The sequence below is a fragment of the Bactrocera tryoni genome, chromosome 5, assembly GCF_016617805.1.
Source record: "Bactrocera tryoni isolate S06 chromosome 5, CSIRO_BtryS06_freeze2, whole genome shotgun sequence".
Lineage (NCBI taxonomy): Eukaryota > Metazoa > Arthropoda > Insecta > Diptera > Tephritidae > Bactrocera > Bactrocera tryoni.
Window position 1 is genome coordinate 80,834,333 of NC_052503.1, and position 19,085 is coordinate 80,853,417.

The 19,085-nt window shown below is 38.7% G+C and overlaps 1 protein-coding gene across 1 annotated transcript; it reads left to right on the forward strand.

The window, feature by feature from the left end:
* The first annotated feature begins 852 nt into the window (after positions 1-852).
* Positions 853-19,085, forward strand: LOC120777678. The gene is made up of 5 exons (XM_040109144.1): positions 853-3,875; positions 5,206-5,620; positions 9,241-9,636; positions 17,576-17,750; positions 18,668-19,085. The coding sequence occupies exons 1-5, from the start codon at positions 2,426-2,428 to the stop codon at positions 18,821-18,823; spliced, it is 2,592 nt and encodes an 863-aa protein (XP_039965078.1). The 5' UTR covers positions 853-2,425; the 3' UTR covers positions 18,824-19,085.

The following is a 19,085-nucleotide window of genomic DNA, read 5'->3' on the forward strand; positions in this document are numbered from 1 at the left end:
AATAATATATGAATATTTATACGAGTTATATAAGAGGATTTATACGAGTATATGTGAGTTTATATGATTATATGCGAGTTTATAATAATTTGTGTGAGCTTATATGAGTTTATGCGAGTTTATACCAGTACTATACGACTGTTTATACGACTATATGCAGGCTTATACGATTATATGTGGGTATATATGAGTAAGTGCGAGCTTATACGATTATATGCTGGCTTGTAAGAATTTATGAGAGTTTATACCAGTTTCATATGAATATTTATATGAGTTCCATATGAGTATTTATACGAGTAAATGCGAGTTTATTCGATTATAATCGGGTTTGTAAGAATTAATGATAGTTAATACGAACATGTAGGAGGTGTTTGTATATCACCTTAGTATGTATGTACTATATCAACTGATTATAAAGAGTGTTTTGCAGTTTATTTTTGGTTGCCATTTCGCAACCAATGAAAATAATACTCGTAGTTGTAAGCATTGACATTTTCACAATTCCACCCCCAACGTATGCCAACTACAACAGATCCGCACACGCACCTACCCACTTACTAGCCAAAAACAATGTGTACTCGCTAAGGTTGTGGTCGGTTGACTGTTTTGGCAGCGATAAGTACTACTGACGTCATCATAAAGCTTTGACTACAACAAAAACAAACACCATCGTGTGAAGAAAGAGAGAGAGTGGTCTGGCAGAGCAAGCAAACGGAACGCTAGTTCAAGCTGTCCATGCCAGCAGGCAGTCAACAAGCGCAGGCATGAAAGCCTGCTGTGTCAGAGAAAGCCTTTAACAACAGCCAATTTGGGTAGCAAGTAATGCTTAGTCAAGTCAGTCGCTTAGTAGCCGTGAACGCGAGCGAACGCGTTGCGAAAAACACGCTCGTACTGTGAAACGCTTGTCAATTGTGAAGTGTTTGGTAGTGTTTGTGTGCTTTGTTGTGATAAAGTCAGCAGGAAGTAAATACCAAACCGAGTTGTGAGCAAGAAGAAGCACGATTAAAGTGAAACTGAAAGGATATATGTATAAAGTCGAGAGAGTAAATTAATATACATTTTAGGATTTTAAGGAGCACAGATATCGGCTGTAGTCTTTAGGATTGGGAAATGAAGGAGAAATGTATGAACTGAACACAGATAGCTTGGCAGGGAATTGCAAGGCGTTTCAACATTTTAAATACTAAATATTTTGCTTACTCAGAAAAGCTATTTAGGTCACAAGGAACTGGACCACGACACGAAACCAAAGACTTGGCGAAAAACGTAAAAATAAAGCATACATATGTAGCAAGGAACAGCAAAGTACGAGTGCGAATGTAATATTAGTGTTTTTCACAGGAAGTAAATCCTACAACAATTTGCAGCTAACAACAAACACACGCAGCACGGATACGCTCGCGTTGATTGAGCGATAAAAGCGCGAACTGACAGTTAAATGAAATGTCAGAACTTAATTAAACATAAAATCAATAAGTAGTGGAAGTAGGCGCGTGGCAGTGCAACAACAAGCACAACAAGCGCACAAGAAGGCGACGAAGAAGACGAAGCAGAGGCAAGGAAACGGCTGTAACGCGTTATTGATGGCCCGCAGCGCAGCAGGGCACAACAAAGCAGCTTGACGAGCGTTTCGATTGAATTCGATTTTTTGTGGGTCAATGAGAAAATAGAAAATCTAAGTAAAATAGCAACACCAACAATAAAAAATGCAACTTAAGCAGTGTATATTTGTTTATTGTAAATGTTTATAAGCAAACATGCAAAAAAGCAAGTAAAACAACAACAGCAATGCAAGTGAAAATCGTTGATAAAAATTAATTAATAAAAAAAAACGCGTGTAAAATATAAAAAAGTGGAACGTTTTTAAAAGCATTCCAATAACTAGAATTTTGGCGAATGAAATAAAGAAAAATAACAAAAAAAACTTCGAAAACAAAAATTCTAAAAAGCAACAATAAATAATACCTTAGAAACAACAACAACTAACATAAAGGAATTTGTTAAACGTTAAAGCGCTGGCTGGGCTTATAAAGCATCGAACAGGAACTGCACCGTTAAGGCACAGATATAGCTTATTTCAACAAACGATGAAAGGAAACTCAACAGAAAACATTGTCTCAATATAAGCAACAACAACAAAACGTCAGAAGCAAAGGCCAGCACAAGAAACTGCAAAGGCAGCAAAAACTATTTGAAAAGAACCCGAGCAGCTGTTTGCACACTGAAAGCTTCACATTTTGAAATTTAAAGCACACGCGCGCTTACAATAAAAGCAAAAAAAATACCAGAAACCACAACCCCCTGAACCGTAATAACAGTGCAGTTTAACAGCAGCCAAGACGCAAGCGCCAACCAAGCATTTTGTGTAGGTTGTAACTGAACGAAATTTGCATCGCGTGGCCAGTGCCAGTGTCAGTGCTGGAAGATGGAAGCCACCCCGAAGGTGCATCGTCATCGTCACCGACGTTCGGATTCGCGTCATCATCGGCACGAGCGTCAGAGCCAAAATAGCAGCAGCAACAGTAATAATAGTAATAACAGCAACAACACAAACGGCGGCAGCGGCAGCGGCAGTCGTAGCGGCCAGCAGCCGAGACAGAGCAATAATATTGCAACAACAACAACGGCGACGACGATAGTGCCAACACCAACACAAGCAGCGGATGCGTTAACCAACACAACGACAAGGGCGACAGTCGCGTCGAGGACGAGGACGCAGCACGACGCACCAGCAGAGCAGCTGCAACAGTCGCCAACACAACAGCAAACGCATTCAAACGCAATTCAATCGCCAGTGCGTGAGCGTCGTGGTCAAGCGCGGTCTAATCGCGCACAAACCGGTGCACAGGACTTAGCCGCTAACGCCACCGCTACCACCGCTGCACCACGCACTTCAATCACAAGTATTGAGATACCAACCGCACTGGTTGTTGAGGACGGCAACGAGGATGGCACGTATGACGACACAACAGCAATCTGCGCTAATGTGATTGTCACCACAGTGCATGAACGACGTACACACTCCATGGATACGTTGGATCCGTTGGCCAACACAACCTCTTTAAGTCAGTCGACCACATCACAACAAACGGTGTTGCTGGTGAATGGACATTCACCGCCGCCGCAAGAGGATGAAGAGCAGGTGCCCACTGCAAACGGTGAAAGCGCTGCTATGTTAGCGTGTGGCACGAATGCGGACGTTGACGGTGTGTCGACGAAAGAGGAGGGCGCCACGCAACTGGAGTCACCCACAGCACCGAATCCTAATGGCGGCGGTGCGGGCAGCAGTCGCAACTCTTCTGGGGATGCGTTGAGTTTACGTGAAACGCTGCAACAGCTACCGCCTACGGTGACACACGGACACCGCCATCGGCGCACACATTCACCACAATCGCCGGCGCGGCGCACACAAGAGGTGGACGCTTCGTTTCATCGCGGCATTTTAGGTTTCATGGATCGTGAGTTGAAGCATAGCTCGCCAACGCCATCGGCACTGAGTGTGGGTAGCGGTAGTGCAGCAAGCGGTGGTGGTGGTGGTGCTGGCAGCAGCGGTACAGTGCGTAAGTTGCAGTCGTTGTCCGATCCGCAGGCGAGTCCCGCCCAACGTTCGGTACGTTCGCGCAGTAGTCTGGAGAAAAGTCCGCGTCGTAAGCGTAGCAAATCGGAATCGCGTAGGCGGCGTGAACGCAAACTCATCGCCGCTGGTGAGCTGGAAGTGCGACAGGCGAACGAAACTTTGATGCGCTATTTGAAGCAGTGCTCGGAAATGAATGACGCTTCGTTGTCAGGCGAGCTGGAAATCGATCAGAACTATGATGAGCGGCGAGTGCATCGGAAGACGAAATCGCAACGGGATAAGCGTGGGCATTTAATAAGTGAGTATTGGCTGCGGAACTCTAACTACCAAGGTAGTTGGAGGAGAAGAATGAGTAGCTTGAGGACTTAGTAGCTTTGTGTTTTTGTAGAGTAGAGTTAGAGACGGTCGGACAAGCTTACAATGTATGCAGAACTTTTATTCTTTACATTGCCACTTTATGGCATGTCATTAAGTGTCATTCGGACTGTATTCAGAAATAATGTCTACAACTGCCAAGCGTAACGAAAGTATGTATGCGCATGTATTCACTATTTCTTGCAGAGTATATTACAAATCTATTATTAGCCTCGCAATTTGTAGCCTGTAGGAAGGTAGCGCTCAGCAAACCATTCCCCACTAACTTCCCTGCCATTCACTTATAAGCGAAAGAGTATATGTCTGCCATTAGTTAAATTGCATCAGCTTCTTAAAGGCACGAGAAAACAACAAAGAAGCTTTGAAAAAAGAAATCCGAAAGCTCTCATTCTGGTTAACTATACAAATCATTTCATGCTCTTAAAGCCATTTGCTGTTGAAGAGCGTACATAATGACTAAAGTTGTCACAAGAAACTTCCCTTGGGCTCGTTTGTTATTGCTTGTCTTGTAAAAGTTTTATAATAAATAGATCGATCCGGTCATGGTCTTATAAATATGAGTATGTAAGTTTTAAGCTTGTAGAGTTTTGGTTATAATTTGTTGTATAACGGATATATAACCGATGAAAGAGTTATTTATGAGCGTATTTACTTTGTAGGACAAGTAACACAAAATTTTCGTAGTTCGTTTATTTGTAAAAAGTAGATAGCCATTATTTCAGACCTTCTCTCATCTGGACCTTTACAATACACATTTAGGATGAAAGCTTGTCACTCTTCTGAGCTCTTACTATTGGTTTGAGTGCTATGGAACTCGCATGTAGTACATATTCTAGACAATGTTCTCTGGTTGATGAAGCCAATTTTGTATTTTTTTTTGAGAGAATTTTAGCTCTCAAACCTAGCATCAGTATTACTGAGCTTGAGACCTTTATTTTCTAATAGTTTAGTGTTGAAAATAAGACACGACAGTTTTTAATTATTATTATTTTTTTGCTTATCTAAGAGTCCAAAGACTCTTGATTTGGTAACCGTCTGATATATAATATGTACGTTGGAGCCTCCAAAAGAACCTGATTTATAAATAGAAGATTAAGTTTTTTTTCGTCATTTTCAAAACATTTTTTATTTTTTAGCAGCTGTCTCTTAGCACACACAATATATACCACTCTCTGCACATACGCTCTTTTTTCTCTCACTTAAAAGTACACTTTTGTTCGCCATTTATTTCTCTATTTCTCTCTGCTTTGCAGGCAAACTTTACTCAGCTGGCGGTCTCACCTCCATATTACGGGAGCTTTCCGATGACATTGTACCCGCGGAGGGTGAGGAAATCTACAATCCATTCACACCGGTTGTCTCCCCCACCGAGGATACGCCCGCACACATTGACAAAATGTTCCTGCAGACGTCATCGGGATATCGACCAGTTGAGCACTGCTATTATAAACATTCGTTTGTGGGTGTGGGCGGTGTGGGCGGCGGTGGCGTTGCTGCCAGCGGTAGCGGTGGCCCAGGTGGTGGCGGTGGCAGTGGACGTGGCGTTGGTGTGCATCGTTTGTCTGCCGCGGGCGGCAGCTTGGCTGGCGGTTTGGAGCAGGCGGGCATGTTGCGGGCGAGTAGCAGTTTCGGCGATACGCGTTGCCTACTCGATGCCGAGTGTGGCAGGTGAGTGCGACATAGAAAAGAACAACAGAATTTAGCATGCGTGAGTGTCTTATTTGTGTGGCTGCAGGCTAAATCTGTGGCGACAAGTTATTGTTGGCAAATGTTATGAGAGTGAAGGCGTTGGGTTTATTTCTTGAAGTTCAATTTTAGGTTTTACTTCGGGCGGTAAAAATATATTGCTTATTTATGTACATATAATTACATAAATAAGTTTATAAATATATTTGCGCTGACAATTGACAGTTAAAATAACTTCAAACAAATGAATTATTTTATATGTGGTTGTCATGGCGTATACGCAACTTCAGCGAGGCACCTTTGAATTTAGTTTTGATGTCAGCTTACATAGATATAACCCCAATTATCGGCCTGCAACGCAACTTAATTGAAAAATTACTCAATTTATATATTCTATATTAGTTAAAATTTCACTTTTTATGATAATTACCATAAAATATGCGTATATGCTTAAGAGACCTTTAATATGTAATATGCGCAGCAAACTTCTGCTTTTATAATACCGTTATTATAGCTCAATTTTCTCTATTAATGATTCAACGCATCACTACAACATAAGGTATCAAATTTTATTGAACTAAAATAGTTTTGTGAGCTTTAAAGCTTCTCCTTGTGTTAAAGACTGAGACTTTGTCCGATTTTAGCTTCTGTCGACGGTGTGTTCTGCTCAACTAGACTGAGTTTATAAAACTTTTGGCGATCAACTGAATTATTAAGCGAGTCCAGTACTTCAATCTCTTTAGCTGTAGAATGAACTACACTGGCATCTGGAAATATACTAGTAGATGGTGAAGCCTCAGGTGAGCTTGGCAGACGCTGATCAGCTACTAGCAGTTGTGTAGTCGCAAAGTTCTTCTGGCTCAGAGTAAAATGTAGAAAGTCTAGTGAGTTTCTCACCTTCAGAGAAGTTCACCTCTTAATAGGTGTAAGAGTTCCCTCTCTCTCGAGATTCAAACGTGTTAGATTGTAAATTTTACTAACTGTCAGTTAAGTCAGCATAAATTACTTGGAAGAGAATGAGACAAAATCATTTCTGCAACACTTCTTACTCTAATGCAAAGTTTTTGCCAAATTAAGGTTAAGCTACTTCGGAACTCATTTACACATCCAGACGAAATAATAATAAACAGAATTGTGTTAGGTTCAAAGTGCTTTGCCGAGAGTTAATATCCAACTAGAGCAGATTTTATTTGGCTTTACAAAGGTCTGCTGTTTTTTTTGTTGTTTTTTTTTTTTTTTAAGAAGGGGGAACCGTCAAAAGCCCGAACTTTAATCTGCTAAACCTAACCTACTCCCAACTCCAGACTCTCCCAGGGAACCACCTGATTAAGTATTACTTAGTTAGCTAGTCAGCATTGTTGTTATCTAAGCTTTTCAGTAGTTCAGTTTTATAGCCAGCTTTCTTTGTATCGCTCTGCACAGTTCAGTTACATTGTGGAATTCGTAAAATCCTTTTATGCTCAAAATTAATTTTGTAAACTGTACTTATTTGGATTCTTCAAGCACACTCACAGTGCCACACTCACGCTTATACAGCATGTACACAGCTTCAGGGCTTCGCTTGTACCGCTATATTTAGCCAATTTGTAGAAAATTCCATGCTTACACACCTTTTCTTAACTTTGCAATTTACTTTATTAATAACAACAAAAAACCCTGCAAATCGCGTAGCATACTTGTAGGCATCAGCACAGCTAAAGTGCGTAGCACAAGGTGTGTGCTTGTGTTGCATGAATTCAGCCGAGTTTATTTCTGGCAACCACTGCGAAAAGCTGCCAGCTATTTTTAGACTCTGAAATTGAAAAAGCAACGCAAATTCTACAAAAATATGCACAAACGCACAATCGTTCTATTTATGGGCTTGCAAGTGTGGGTGTATTATATATATATGTAAGCCTTGTTGTATTTGCAGTGCTGTAAAGTGTCTCATTTGCGAAATAACGAAAATTTCCGTCGAAAAACGCTTACGCTCACGCCAAATTACAAGCACTGCGCTCGCACTCCCACACACATACACGCACGTTGCGTTACGTGACAACAGTGCTGCATTGTAGGTCGTGGGTTTTTATGTGTGTTGCGTGTCGGCGCAACTTTCCTAATGACCTTAGCGTGTGGGAAACCTCCTTGCTGATTCGATTTGGCCGGCGTGTGTGGTTGTTGCCAACATACACCTACGCGGCCAGACATGCTGCTGTCGACACAATGGCCATCTCAACGCGTGAACTTGATATTTGCTGACTATTGGATATAACGGCAGTTGGTGGGCGTTCGATTTGTTCGCTTTGCTGTCGTGTTTGAGCAGGATTGTGCTTGATTGCGTCTCTTATTTGTTACCATATTCTGCTGTTGTTGTTTTTGCATACTTACTATATGTATTGTTACCCTCGGAGAGTGACTTGCTATTTATAAGACATAAACCAAAGAAAAGCTGGAATACCACATTGAGGTAAATAAAGGGAATGTCTGGTATGAGAAATCGTACTTTTTATACGAGACCACATCAAACGAATTGAGGACTTCATATCGAGGTATTACTTGGAAAAAAGCAGCTCTGTACTTATTGCAGCAGAAAAAATTACCAAATATTTTTGAGGTTAAGTTAGGTTAGGTTAAATGGCTGATCCCTTAGCTGGTCTCCGTTAAGACATTCTGTCCTACTGCATGAATCCCAATCGGTCAGCGTCCAGTCAGAACTCCTGTACCCACGGAAAGGTGGGCCTTGCTAAGAGCGAAGACATCCCCAGACCTCTTACGGTTTACCTTGGGCCAGAAGGACCTTGCGACTGCATAGCGATTCATACTGTGACAGAAGGAACTTCCGACTGCATAGCTGCTGGTAGTCGATGAGCGCTTGGTAATTTGGTCTAAACGTTCCAGTAGTGAGCCACACGAAGCCAAAAGAGCTCCTAAGTGTTCCTGTCTCGCTGTTATTGAGAATGAAGTGTCAATTCTATCAAGCTCATCGGCCTTACAATTTCCTCCAATACCGCTGTGGCCTGGCACTTAAACCAGTCTAATCATATCGCGGTGTTATAAAGTCTGAAACTGGAGCTGATGGAATGTTTCCGACATGTACTCTTCACTAACCCTCCCCGCCAATTTTTTCGCGAGTACAGAGCAACCGATGCCTTCTTTGTGCTTTCCTCGATGTTGGGTTTCCATGAGAGCTTCCTGTCTATGATGACCCAGTCAGCAGGCCGAAGACACGTTCCTCTCATTGATGGTAGATGCGCCTCCGATATTTTGTATTTCATAGTGAATGAAACCAGTTCGGTCTTGCTATTATTGAGAGAGAGAGAAGTGGTCTTACACAAAGATTGTAACTGTACCAAATCTTGGCCGCAATCGGCAAAGATCTAAAGCATGTTCATACGAGTATATATACTTGCAAACTCTCACAGACAATACCATTCATTGCAACCCACTGTCCAGTGTGTAGTGCCGTTTTTGCTTAGCAAATATTTACATTTCGGTCATAAAAGTCAATTGCCTATTTTTTATTCCTTTACCATCTCCCAACAGCTTTCTTTATAGTCTTTACATGCAACTTAAACATTATCTCATTACAATTTGTGTTCTTGCTTTTTCTCTATCTATTTCAGGCATCGTCGTGAGATCACGTCGAACATACAATTGGCCTGCGTCATTCAACGAATTTGGATACTCATCTCGAATATCTGCCATGGTTTGCTAGCTGGCCTAGCTCTGGCACATTTGTTGTTCGTGTTGAGCAGCCATCCCGTCGATTGGTCGCGTTTACTCAGTCTTGCGGGCGAGACTGTGACCCAAGCGACGCAGGAGGCGGACGCAACAACCGCAGCACCAACAGTCGCATCAGCCATGCCGGATGCTGATGGCGGTGGTGGTGTTGATAAATCTATGTTAACTGACACGCAGCAACATTTCAGCTTCGTGAAGGATTACGCAACATTCGCTGAGATCTATCTGAATACATTCTATTGTTTGGCAATTGTATGCATGGTTTCGGTTTTTGATCGGTAAGTCCTTTGTAATAACTCAATTAATTGGATGCCTGAGTGTGAGACGAAAATATGAGCTTAGTTACATCAATTGGTTTGGAGACAAAGTGGTTATTAAGTTGAGACTGGCGCTGAAAATAATAAGAATTATTTATAGTCAAATAATGCTTGGTATAAATGTGAGGTTAAGTGCTTTGGCATGGAGAAGCTATGTACAACTAATAGATATGAATTACTGGCTGTCAGGCAATTGTTCGGATTTATGATGAAAACTTTGGTGAAGAAGCTTGACGCTTAAACTCAAGGGTAGGTAGGAGGTATTTGTTGAGTTACTATTTCTCAATCAAAGAGCGATACAAAGCATAGTTAGGGCAGAGATGCCTCATTTACCGAACTGTTGGCCAATCGAATGTACGGCTGGAACCAAAAAGTTCAACAGTTCAAAAGGCTTTTATTTTTAGGAAAGAGGGAAAAGGAACCTTTAAAAACTTGATAGAATGTGGAGCACGTACTTAAGTTGAAGAACCATTTTGTATTACCTGTGTGAATATTCAACCATCAGTCTATTAAGGCGGGATAGCTTCCACAGCTTCCATTATACTAAGCTACAACAAAGAGGAGCTATTAAATTCGCCTAATACACGAATGACTGGTACAAGTTAGGTCAGTAGGCGAACCGAAAGAGAATGCCACTTGGAGAGCTGAGAGCGCCGGTCCATTGTGATACCTAAATACTCCAAAGCATTGCGCAAAAAGAACTTCGAAAATCGACAAAATGCTTTCAGCCTGCCACAAATTCCTAGATGCGGCTAATGTTCATTCTAGTTGCACCGAAGATTGTCTCTTGAATGTCTGAGAATGAATCAAGCTGGAGAGAATGTCTGGATGTCTATTTTCAGCCTTATCGCATGCGTGCTTATTAGACAAAATCCAGTGAGAACGCTTACGATTGAACGCCAGTTTAGTGGATCTCTTGTGTTCTACTACAGGTCAGAAAGATCTTGCAGTCGCAAAGGTGTCAGTTTCTGACCACCGTTTTCTAAGCCCACGCAGAGTTCAGAGGTCCAGCGTTAGAACTCAAGAAGTCGAAGGAGGCCCGGAAAGTACTTAATTCGATATAGTCCATAGCAAACTCAACGGATATGCAGTTTCCAGTGATTCCGCCATAACGAGACATTCAAGAGACTAACTTGGGAAGACAATGAATGAATCAAGCATTGGAAGCCCTTGGAAGAAAGGCTCTTTTGCTTTGAAGTTTTCGAGATGTCGATGTAAATTGGTGTGAGTTTCAATTAAGTAGTCTAATTCGTATCTCGAAATTTTACGCCACCTCACACGATCGTCCTAGCAATTGCCATAACGTTAGGAAATAATATAGAAAAAGAATGGTAGATATATAGTATTATTCGCCCATTTGTTTACGTCAATGTGAGCATAAAATGCTTTGAAAATAATAAATGTGTGAAAAGAACGCTTCTTGTGCATAGCTGTATATGTGTGCGAGTATGTAATTGTCTGTAATATCTGAATAAATATTGCCATTATAAATTTTGCAACCACAACTGTGGAAATTATGAAGCAAGTCATGTGTGCAATGAGCAGCAAGGAGCGAATAAATATAGAAAAATGGCAAGTGGAAACGAAAGCGAAAAAAAAAAACAAGAAATTGCTAATAATAAAGAGATTGTGAGTTAAAACTGCACACAGGCGCATGTAAATATAGCCATGCAGGCATAAAAATAAATGTTTGGTTGGCTAAACATAAAAAATTGGTGCTTTGTGGCAATATTACCACAACTGTTAGACAAAGGTATGCATATTTTGAACAACCTTCTGCCGAGAATAAAACCACAAATATTAAAACGCGTCTAGGAGAGGCAAGAGTATGTGTAAAAATGATAAAAAAAGATAAAAATCTGCAGGAAATGCCGCAACTACAGTTACAAGCACGTAAATGTATATATAAAAACCCGTTATATTATTTGCTCATATGTAATTGTGTGCGCTTTTAGACACATGCAACCTAATGTTGCAATACATTGCATACAAATAGGCGCAGGCACGTGTGAGCGCAGTGACTAGCGCGCTGCTTTCGCATACATACATATATATATATATACGAGTATATGTATATGTTTTGTTCGTAATGCTCTGCTGGCACTTATGCAGCATTTACAATACGCTAAGGCCAACTAAATGCACCCTCAACCTCAGCTTACATACTTGGGCCCGCATAAGCGTACCGTAATGCCGACGTCACCGCTGTGTTATGTACGTAAATTACTTGTATTTCTGTTAGCAAGGCCACTGCCAGCCAGCTGACTGATTGCCATTGTCCGTACACACAAACACATATGTATATATGAGCGTACGAGTACTTTACTCTACTTACTACGTTGCACATTTTCAAGCGTTTGTAGAATTGACCTTTAACGTTCCGGTTGTAGAGTGAACTCTAAGCGTGGCAGCATTGAAGGTAGACATGCTAAAAATCTTGTTTGAAAAACGAAAATAACCATGGAATGTGAAAAATAATAAGGCTGCAGTAGGCGATGCACTGTCGCTCTCCAAACACCACGTAAAAGCTGCTGTATCAATTTCTATACAGAATGTAGTCGAATGAAGTCATGTTTGCGATCCTGAGAGGAATCTCACTTGGACAGCTCAGAACATCGGTCCGTTGTGGTACCTAAAAACTCCTGTATACTAAATCATAAGACACTCACATATCGACAAAGCGCTTTGAGCCTAACACAAATTTATTGAGACGGCTAAGGCCAGTTTCTGCTATATCTTCTAGTTTACCGAAGTTAAGACTACCAGAACGTTTTAGGTACAGTCTTGCAAAGGTTGAACAATGGATGAGAAAGTGCCTGACTTTTTTCATCTCATCCTTCTTCATACAAATTTGACAAATAGCGTCCGACAAGATTTTTAGTATAACCACATGAATGCTTATTTGCTCAGGGCAAGTGGGTCAGTATATATCCTGCGTTCTACTCTAGACCAAAATGTTCTCACAGTGGCACAGGTGCTAGTCATCTAAAGCGCACGAGAGGTCCATTGTTTCAGTGTTAGAACGCATGACTGGCACTCTTTGCACACATAAAAAGATTTTTAGGAAATTCCCTTCACCAAACGAATACACCATGGAAGATTGTTGGCATTCGTAGAGTTGGTCCTTTGGTGAGAGTGGTTTGGTGCTGATTTACAGCAATATAAGGCAATTGATGATTTCCTTATTCTCCCCTCAATGTTTGGCCTCCATGAAAGCTTTTTATCAAGGATAGGACTCTGCGGTTTCAAATCAAAGTGTATTTTGCCTAGCCCCAGCTATGAATTGTGAGATTAAAATTTAGATGTACTTTGGGACCTGGAAAGTTTACAGATTTAAGAAGTTTTCAACTTCGAAGAGACCTCGTTGTAAAAATATTCTGTTATTATCAGTGAAATAAAAGCTTTTATATGTTTTTTAAAGACTTACCAATTTTTAAAGGCTTAATACAGGCAAATCGAGTTCCAATGGAAGCAAAAAAGCAATTTGGGAGAATTGTAGGTTGTGTAGATATATAGTATATTGTACCCAAACTTCTTTCTCACACTCTCATATTTTAATATTTTAGTTTTATAATATTTTTTGCTGTCTACTAAAGCTTGCCACTTCAAAATATATGTATGTGTGCTTGTGCGTGTGCCATATTTTTTATTATTCATATGAGTGCCGTTAGAGAATTGACAAGCAATTCCGCAAATGGATTGCAGCTGTATTATTCAATATTTCTTTGCATTTACTGATATGTATTTACTTATATAAAATACGAAAATACTTTTTCGACTACTCAATATATAAAATATGTGTTTGTATACACTCATATCAATAGTCGTATATTATATGTGAGTGTATTTTCCCACTTAACGAATAGCTATACGCCAACTATTTAGAGACTCGATTCGATTTTGGTAGCTATTGGAAATTTCAAGCACACATTGTCCCTTTCAGTAGGAACACAAGGACTTTGTACGTTAAAAAAATCAATATTTTAAGAATTAAATGCGGAGCAATGTAAATTAAGTTATGGTTGCAAGGAAGAATCAGCAAACTTGCGAAGCAGTCAAGAGCGTATTACAAGTTCACTTGTTAACTATTAGCCACACTAATTGTTGTGGCAGCTTGTAGGCGGGCACAAGCACTTGCCTGCGACTTATTCATGAGCTGCTCTAACTACTTACGCCATTAACGGCAACTTTTGCTAAGGTTAGCGTTCGCTCCTTGCGCCAGCATACATAAACGAGTGCGTCAGTATGTGTGTGTGGCCTGTGCTTGCCGCAGATAATAAATCATAAATTTCAAATACTTCCTCACGGTCATCAGCGTAGGCGTGCGTGCTAATGTCGCGGGCGTTAAGGCGCTGAAAATGTGGCGGCCGAAGTGCACTCGTAATGATGGCGCTGTTTGCAAGGAATTTCAACAGTAAATGCTCATATGCATGTGTGTGTGTATGTGGCGCGCTTTTGCGCCACTCGCAAAAATTAATTTAATTCAAAAGCAAATACTTTTTATTTTTAGCACTTGTGTGAAATATAAATATGAAAGTAATTATGGTACAGTGTTGAATGCGCAACGCACATACACATATACAAGCTCAATTTTTTCTTATTTTTGTAAAGCCCACCACATTTTGTCATTTCATCACGTCAAACATGGCGCTTGCTCGTAATAAATATAAGTATTTGTTTACATATACATATGTTGGTGTTGTTTTTGTAGTTGTGACTGACGTGCTGTCATGCTTGCGCCTTTGACATTTGCAATAAAAATTCTACTATTTTACTTTCGTAATGAAATAAATATGTATGTTTACCCATACACGTGTGCAGTAGTGAGCTCATTGCTGGCTGCTTGCAGTGTTTTTCTGTAGTCTGCGTTGTTGTTTTGACTATTATTGCATTTGCTTTTCATTGCGCTATTGCGCTTTTCGCTGTTGACATTTTTAGCGCATACCGACACGTTTTTACATAAATACATATGTATGCGCTCACTTGAATTTGTGTGCTACGTTTTTCTTCTGCCTACACACATTACCATTGAGGCAAGTCATAGCAACCCTGTAGGAAATATGCACTCAAACAAAATTTCAATGAAGGTATTATACAACTGGTTAATATTTGGTCTGTTCTTGCGGGAGCCTTTGTACATTATTGAATATCAGAGGAGACGATTTGACTTTACGGACTTTGGTGTTTTGATAATTATCGATATTTGAAGGCCTGGATCTAATGAATTTTGGTGTTCTCATAATTATTGATATTCGAGGATTATAGTCGTATGATTTTTGGTGTTCTTATAATCTTTTATACTCGAAAATCATCCACTAACCAATCAACTTAACTCCTATTCGAAGTGGAATAAAGCGACTTTTGAGTCATTTTTCGAGTTACAGGCGATCTTCGACGGCGCTAGAGTAAAAAGTTCATCCACTGTTGCACTGATTGTGGCTCTCTCGTGGGTGAAAAAATTCTTTAATAGAAGACTGTGTTTTTACATTAACTGTTAATCTTACCTTAAACTATAACTGGTTTGTAACTGGAAATGAAACTGATTTATAACTGGTAAAATCATTAAACTCTAAGAAAATACATTTCAAGCACTGTGTGAATTAAACTAGCACAAAACTCTTTTTAATTTGAAAACTAAATTCTTTCCAACGCTAGTGTTTCTCTATTCATAGTTGATTTTCTATATTCACATATGACTGCCATCTACGCTCTCATACATGTTTAGTATTTCTACATTTTGCTAAAAAGTTTTACAGCGTGAAAGAATTACAAGTTCACCATTGAAAAATAGTTTGACCTTTAACACGCCAACTTTCCCAGCATAAAATATTTGCACGAACCATAGCTGTGGCTACAGCTGCTGCATACTCTACGAATGAGTTCATATGTGTACCTATTATATATGGGTATCAAGGTAAACCAAATTTTGAGCTTTGATATTAAAAATGATTATTTTTTCTTTGAGTTACATTTTCTTTCAAGAAACTAAAAGTTTCTAAAACAATCAAACTTCAATCGTTAATCTCTTAATCATTTCGAAAATATCGTAAGAAACCATTATATATTTTTCTATCTATTAATAAGAAAAAAATGAAAACCTGTAAGGCGGGCTTCCTGTTACAATTGAGAGCTCACACTTGGCGAGACTTTCTTAGTTGTTTTTAAGCACCTATTTTTCAGAGTACCAAGCGAAAAAAAAATATTTGTAATTTTTGGACCACCCTAATGTAATACATACACATTATACATATAAATCTTCTATATACAATATATTTGTATCCTCTTCATTTTACAGTTTCGTCATTTGTGGTATTCTTCGTCATTCCGCCCTTTCAATTCACTTCCGTGCATATGATGCCTTTGTGTTGCTCTTTTCACCGCAGTGCTGCATGTTGTTTACCGTTATTATTGTTTTTGTATAAATTATTTTTTAAATGTCAACTGTGCCTGCTTGTGTTGCATTATAAGCAGATTTGTTTGTATTCTACTGTAATTGTTGTTATTTGAGTGGAACATCCTAGCGTCATGTGCCACATATGAACCCTGTAGGAATGCTCGAACTGTTTGAATAAAGCTTAGGTCGGAAATCGGTCAAGTTAGGGTGTAAAAGTAGGAAATAAGTGTGATAGAAAAGGGTGAAACAGCGTATAAAGAAATGACACTGGAGTAGTGTGACTTCTTAAACTTGAAAGAAAAAAATCTCTAGAGATATATGACTTCATAACCTTGAAAAAAGCTCTAAATCATGGACTACTGCTTTGGTCGTCGCTACATGTGCTTTTTTCCATTCGTCAATCGGCATACTTTTGTTCATTTCATACCAGTTTAGAACAGCAGGAAATATTTGGAGAAATTATCTCCCGCGAACATATTCCATTCACCTGGGTACTTATAAAAATTAAAGTATAAATTTGAACTCACAATGATGCTAAGTGAAATAGAACGTTAACTTAATATATTTCGTACTGTCACATTTTCCTACTGGGTAGTAATCTCTGTACATCGATTTCGGCATGTGTCAGTGGCTTTATTTGATTATTGTTTAACTAGTGTAATCATGACTATTTTCTATATACGGCAGCACTAAAGCTTTTGTCTTAGACTTCCGTTACCTACGTACATATGTATGTATATATAGATTTTTATGACGACGGCATGAAATGTCAAATGTCATCGTTGAATTTATAGAAATTTTATACTTTTGTTCGGAAAATGTAAATAACTTTTTATGAGATATTATTTATGGACGAAAATAGTTTATATGTGACACAAACTCGGTTTTAAATCCTCAGATTAATTGCCTGACAGTTGGCATTTATTAAGTGGAAACATGATATGAGTGAGGTTAAGTTTGGTTGTGAAATGCTGACAGATCTAGGGATATACATATGTTCATGTTTAGGTAGGTCAAGTTATCAGCTAGGTTTTTAGGAGATTTATTTTGAAATCACCGGTACTAAGAGCCCCTCACTCCATTATGTCCTTTCTGAACTACTCTGAGTTTCTGACGAAGTTCATATAAAGTTTTATCCGTGCAACCTCCGAAGCAAAGCTTTGTATTCGCTTAGAAGATGTTCTATAGTCTCTACGACTTCTACTCCTTTTCTACTTCTACGGCTTTTACAAAAGACATAGTATGGTGTTTCTAGTCTGTTGGCATGACTGTCAGTTAGACAGTGACTAGGAATCTTGGGATAGAGTATCGTTTAGCTTAACTTGTAGGTGCTGACATGAACTATTCCAAAGACGTTCAAATGATGTTAAATTAAATTAAATTAGCAACTTTTTTACTGGTACTGGGTAATATAGTATATTAAACACATTTTTTTCTTCTATTTTGTAAATTAATTTTACATTTGTGGTCAGTTTTTAAGCAAGTTTTTATGCTTTCTTTTTCCAGTATGGACATTTGCCGTTGGGACTTCAGCAATGCTACCGAATTCATCTCATTTCGTTGGCTCATTATTGCAATGATTTACATAGCGACAATAATATTAACGATATGCTCCGATTCGATTGATGAACGACTCTATTACAATAACAATGCGAATGTGACGCTAACACAGGAAGAAATGGTGAGTTGATAATGAGCACAACAGCTAAACTAGTTAGTTGTACAATTAGTATAAAAAAGTGATTTAAAATATAGTTTAATTTAATGGAAAAATAGTCGAAAGAATAAATAATGTCTAAATTGAAACTTTTTGAATTAAAAATAACTTTAAATGAGACTTTATGAGCAGCTTGCCAATTTACTAACTCAAACAGTCTTAATCATTAGCTTAATTTAGTCAATTAGCAAATTTACGGCACTAATTGACTCAATTCGCTACCATTTTTTTATAAAAGTCTCAACATTTAATATTTTTTTCATGATTTTATTTGAAAATCACAATATCTGAGCGTTTTAATTGAGTAAATTAGTGAATTAATTTAGTCAATTAGTTAATTAATTGACTGAATCAGCTACTTTTTTTATAAAACTAGCAATCAATAACCTATATTTCATGCCCCAATTAAGTAAGTTAGTATTATTCAATTAAAAGCTGCTAATGGACTTAATTTGAAAACCTTAATAAATTAATCTCAATCAATTACTTTTTTATGAGAGTCTCAATCTCTAAGGACCATTTCACGACTTAATTAAGTCAACTAGTATGAGTATGAAAATTGCATTCACTAGATGTTTTAATTGAGTCAATTAGTTAGTTAATTAATTGACTGAATCAGCTACATTTTAATGAAAATTCCAAAATCCAAAACTCATTTCCCGCCTTAATTAAGTCAATTATTATAAAAAACTGTCTGAAATACCAATTTCTAATTGACCCAATCAAGCACTTTGTTTGAAAATCGCATTCATTTAATGTTTTAATTGAGTCAATTAGTAATTTCTAATTAATTCAATTAAGACTCCACATTTAATAAGTTTTATTCCTTAGTAATGATTCATACAAACTTTATCTTAACATTTTTCATCTCTTCCGAGCAGTATAGCAACAGCGTATTGAGTGTCTGGAGTAGTTTATCGGTGACGCGCAGCATTGGCGCCATCTGTGGTTGGATAATGATCGGTTTGACGCCGCATGAGGACCTATTCTACGAGCATTTGCTGGATCTAACCAAATACCAAGTGATAAATAATTGAATGTAAGGCAAAGCAAGGCGTGTGTGAAGGAAAGTTGGTGAAGAGCGAATGTGCTTAAGGAGAAAGTCATCAATAAAAATAAAAATAACAAAAAAACAGTTACGTAGATAAATAATAAATTGTACAGTTAGGTTAAAGCAGTAGTAAAACTATTTATGCAAAACATATACATATATACTAAAAACAACAACAATTACATATTAATAAAAAATAGCAAATGAAAGCAATGTGTGGCAAAGTTTGCTTGCAGAAAGCAAATAAC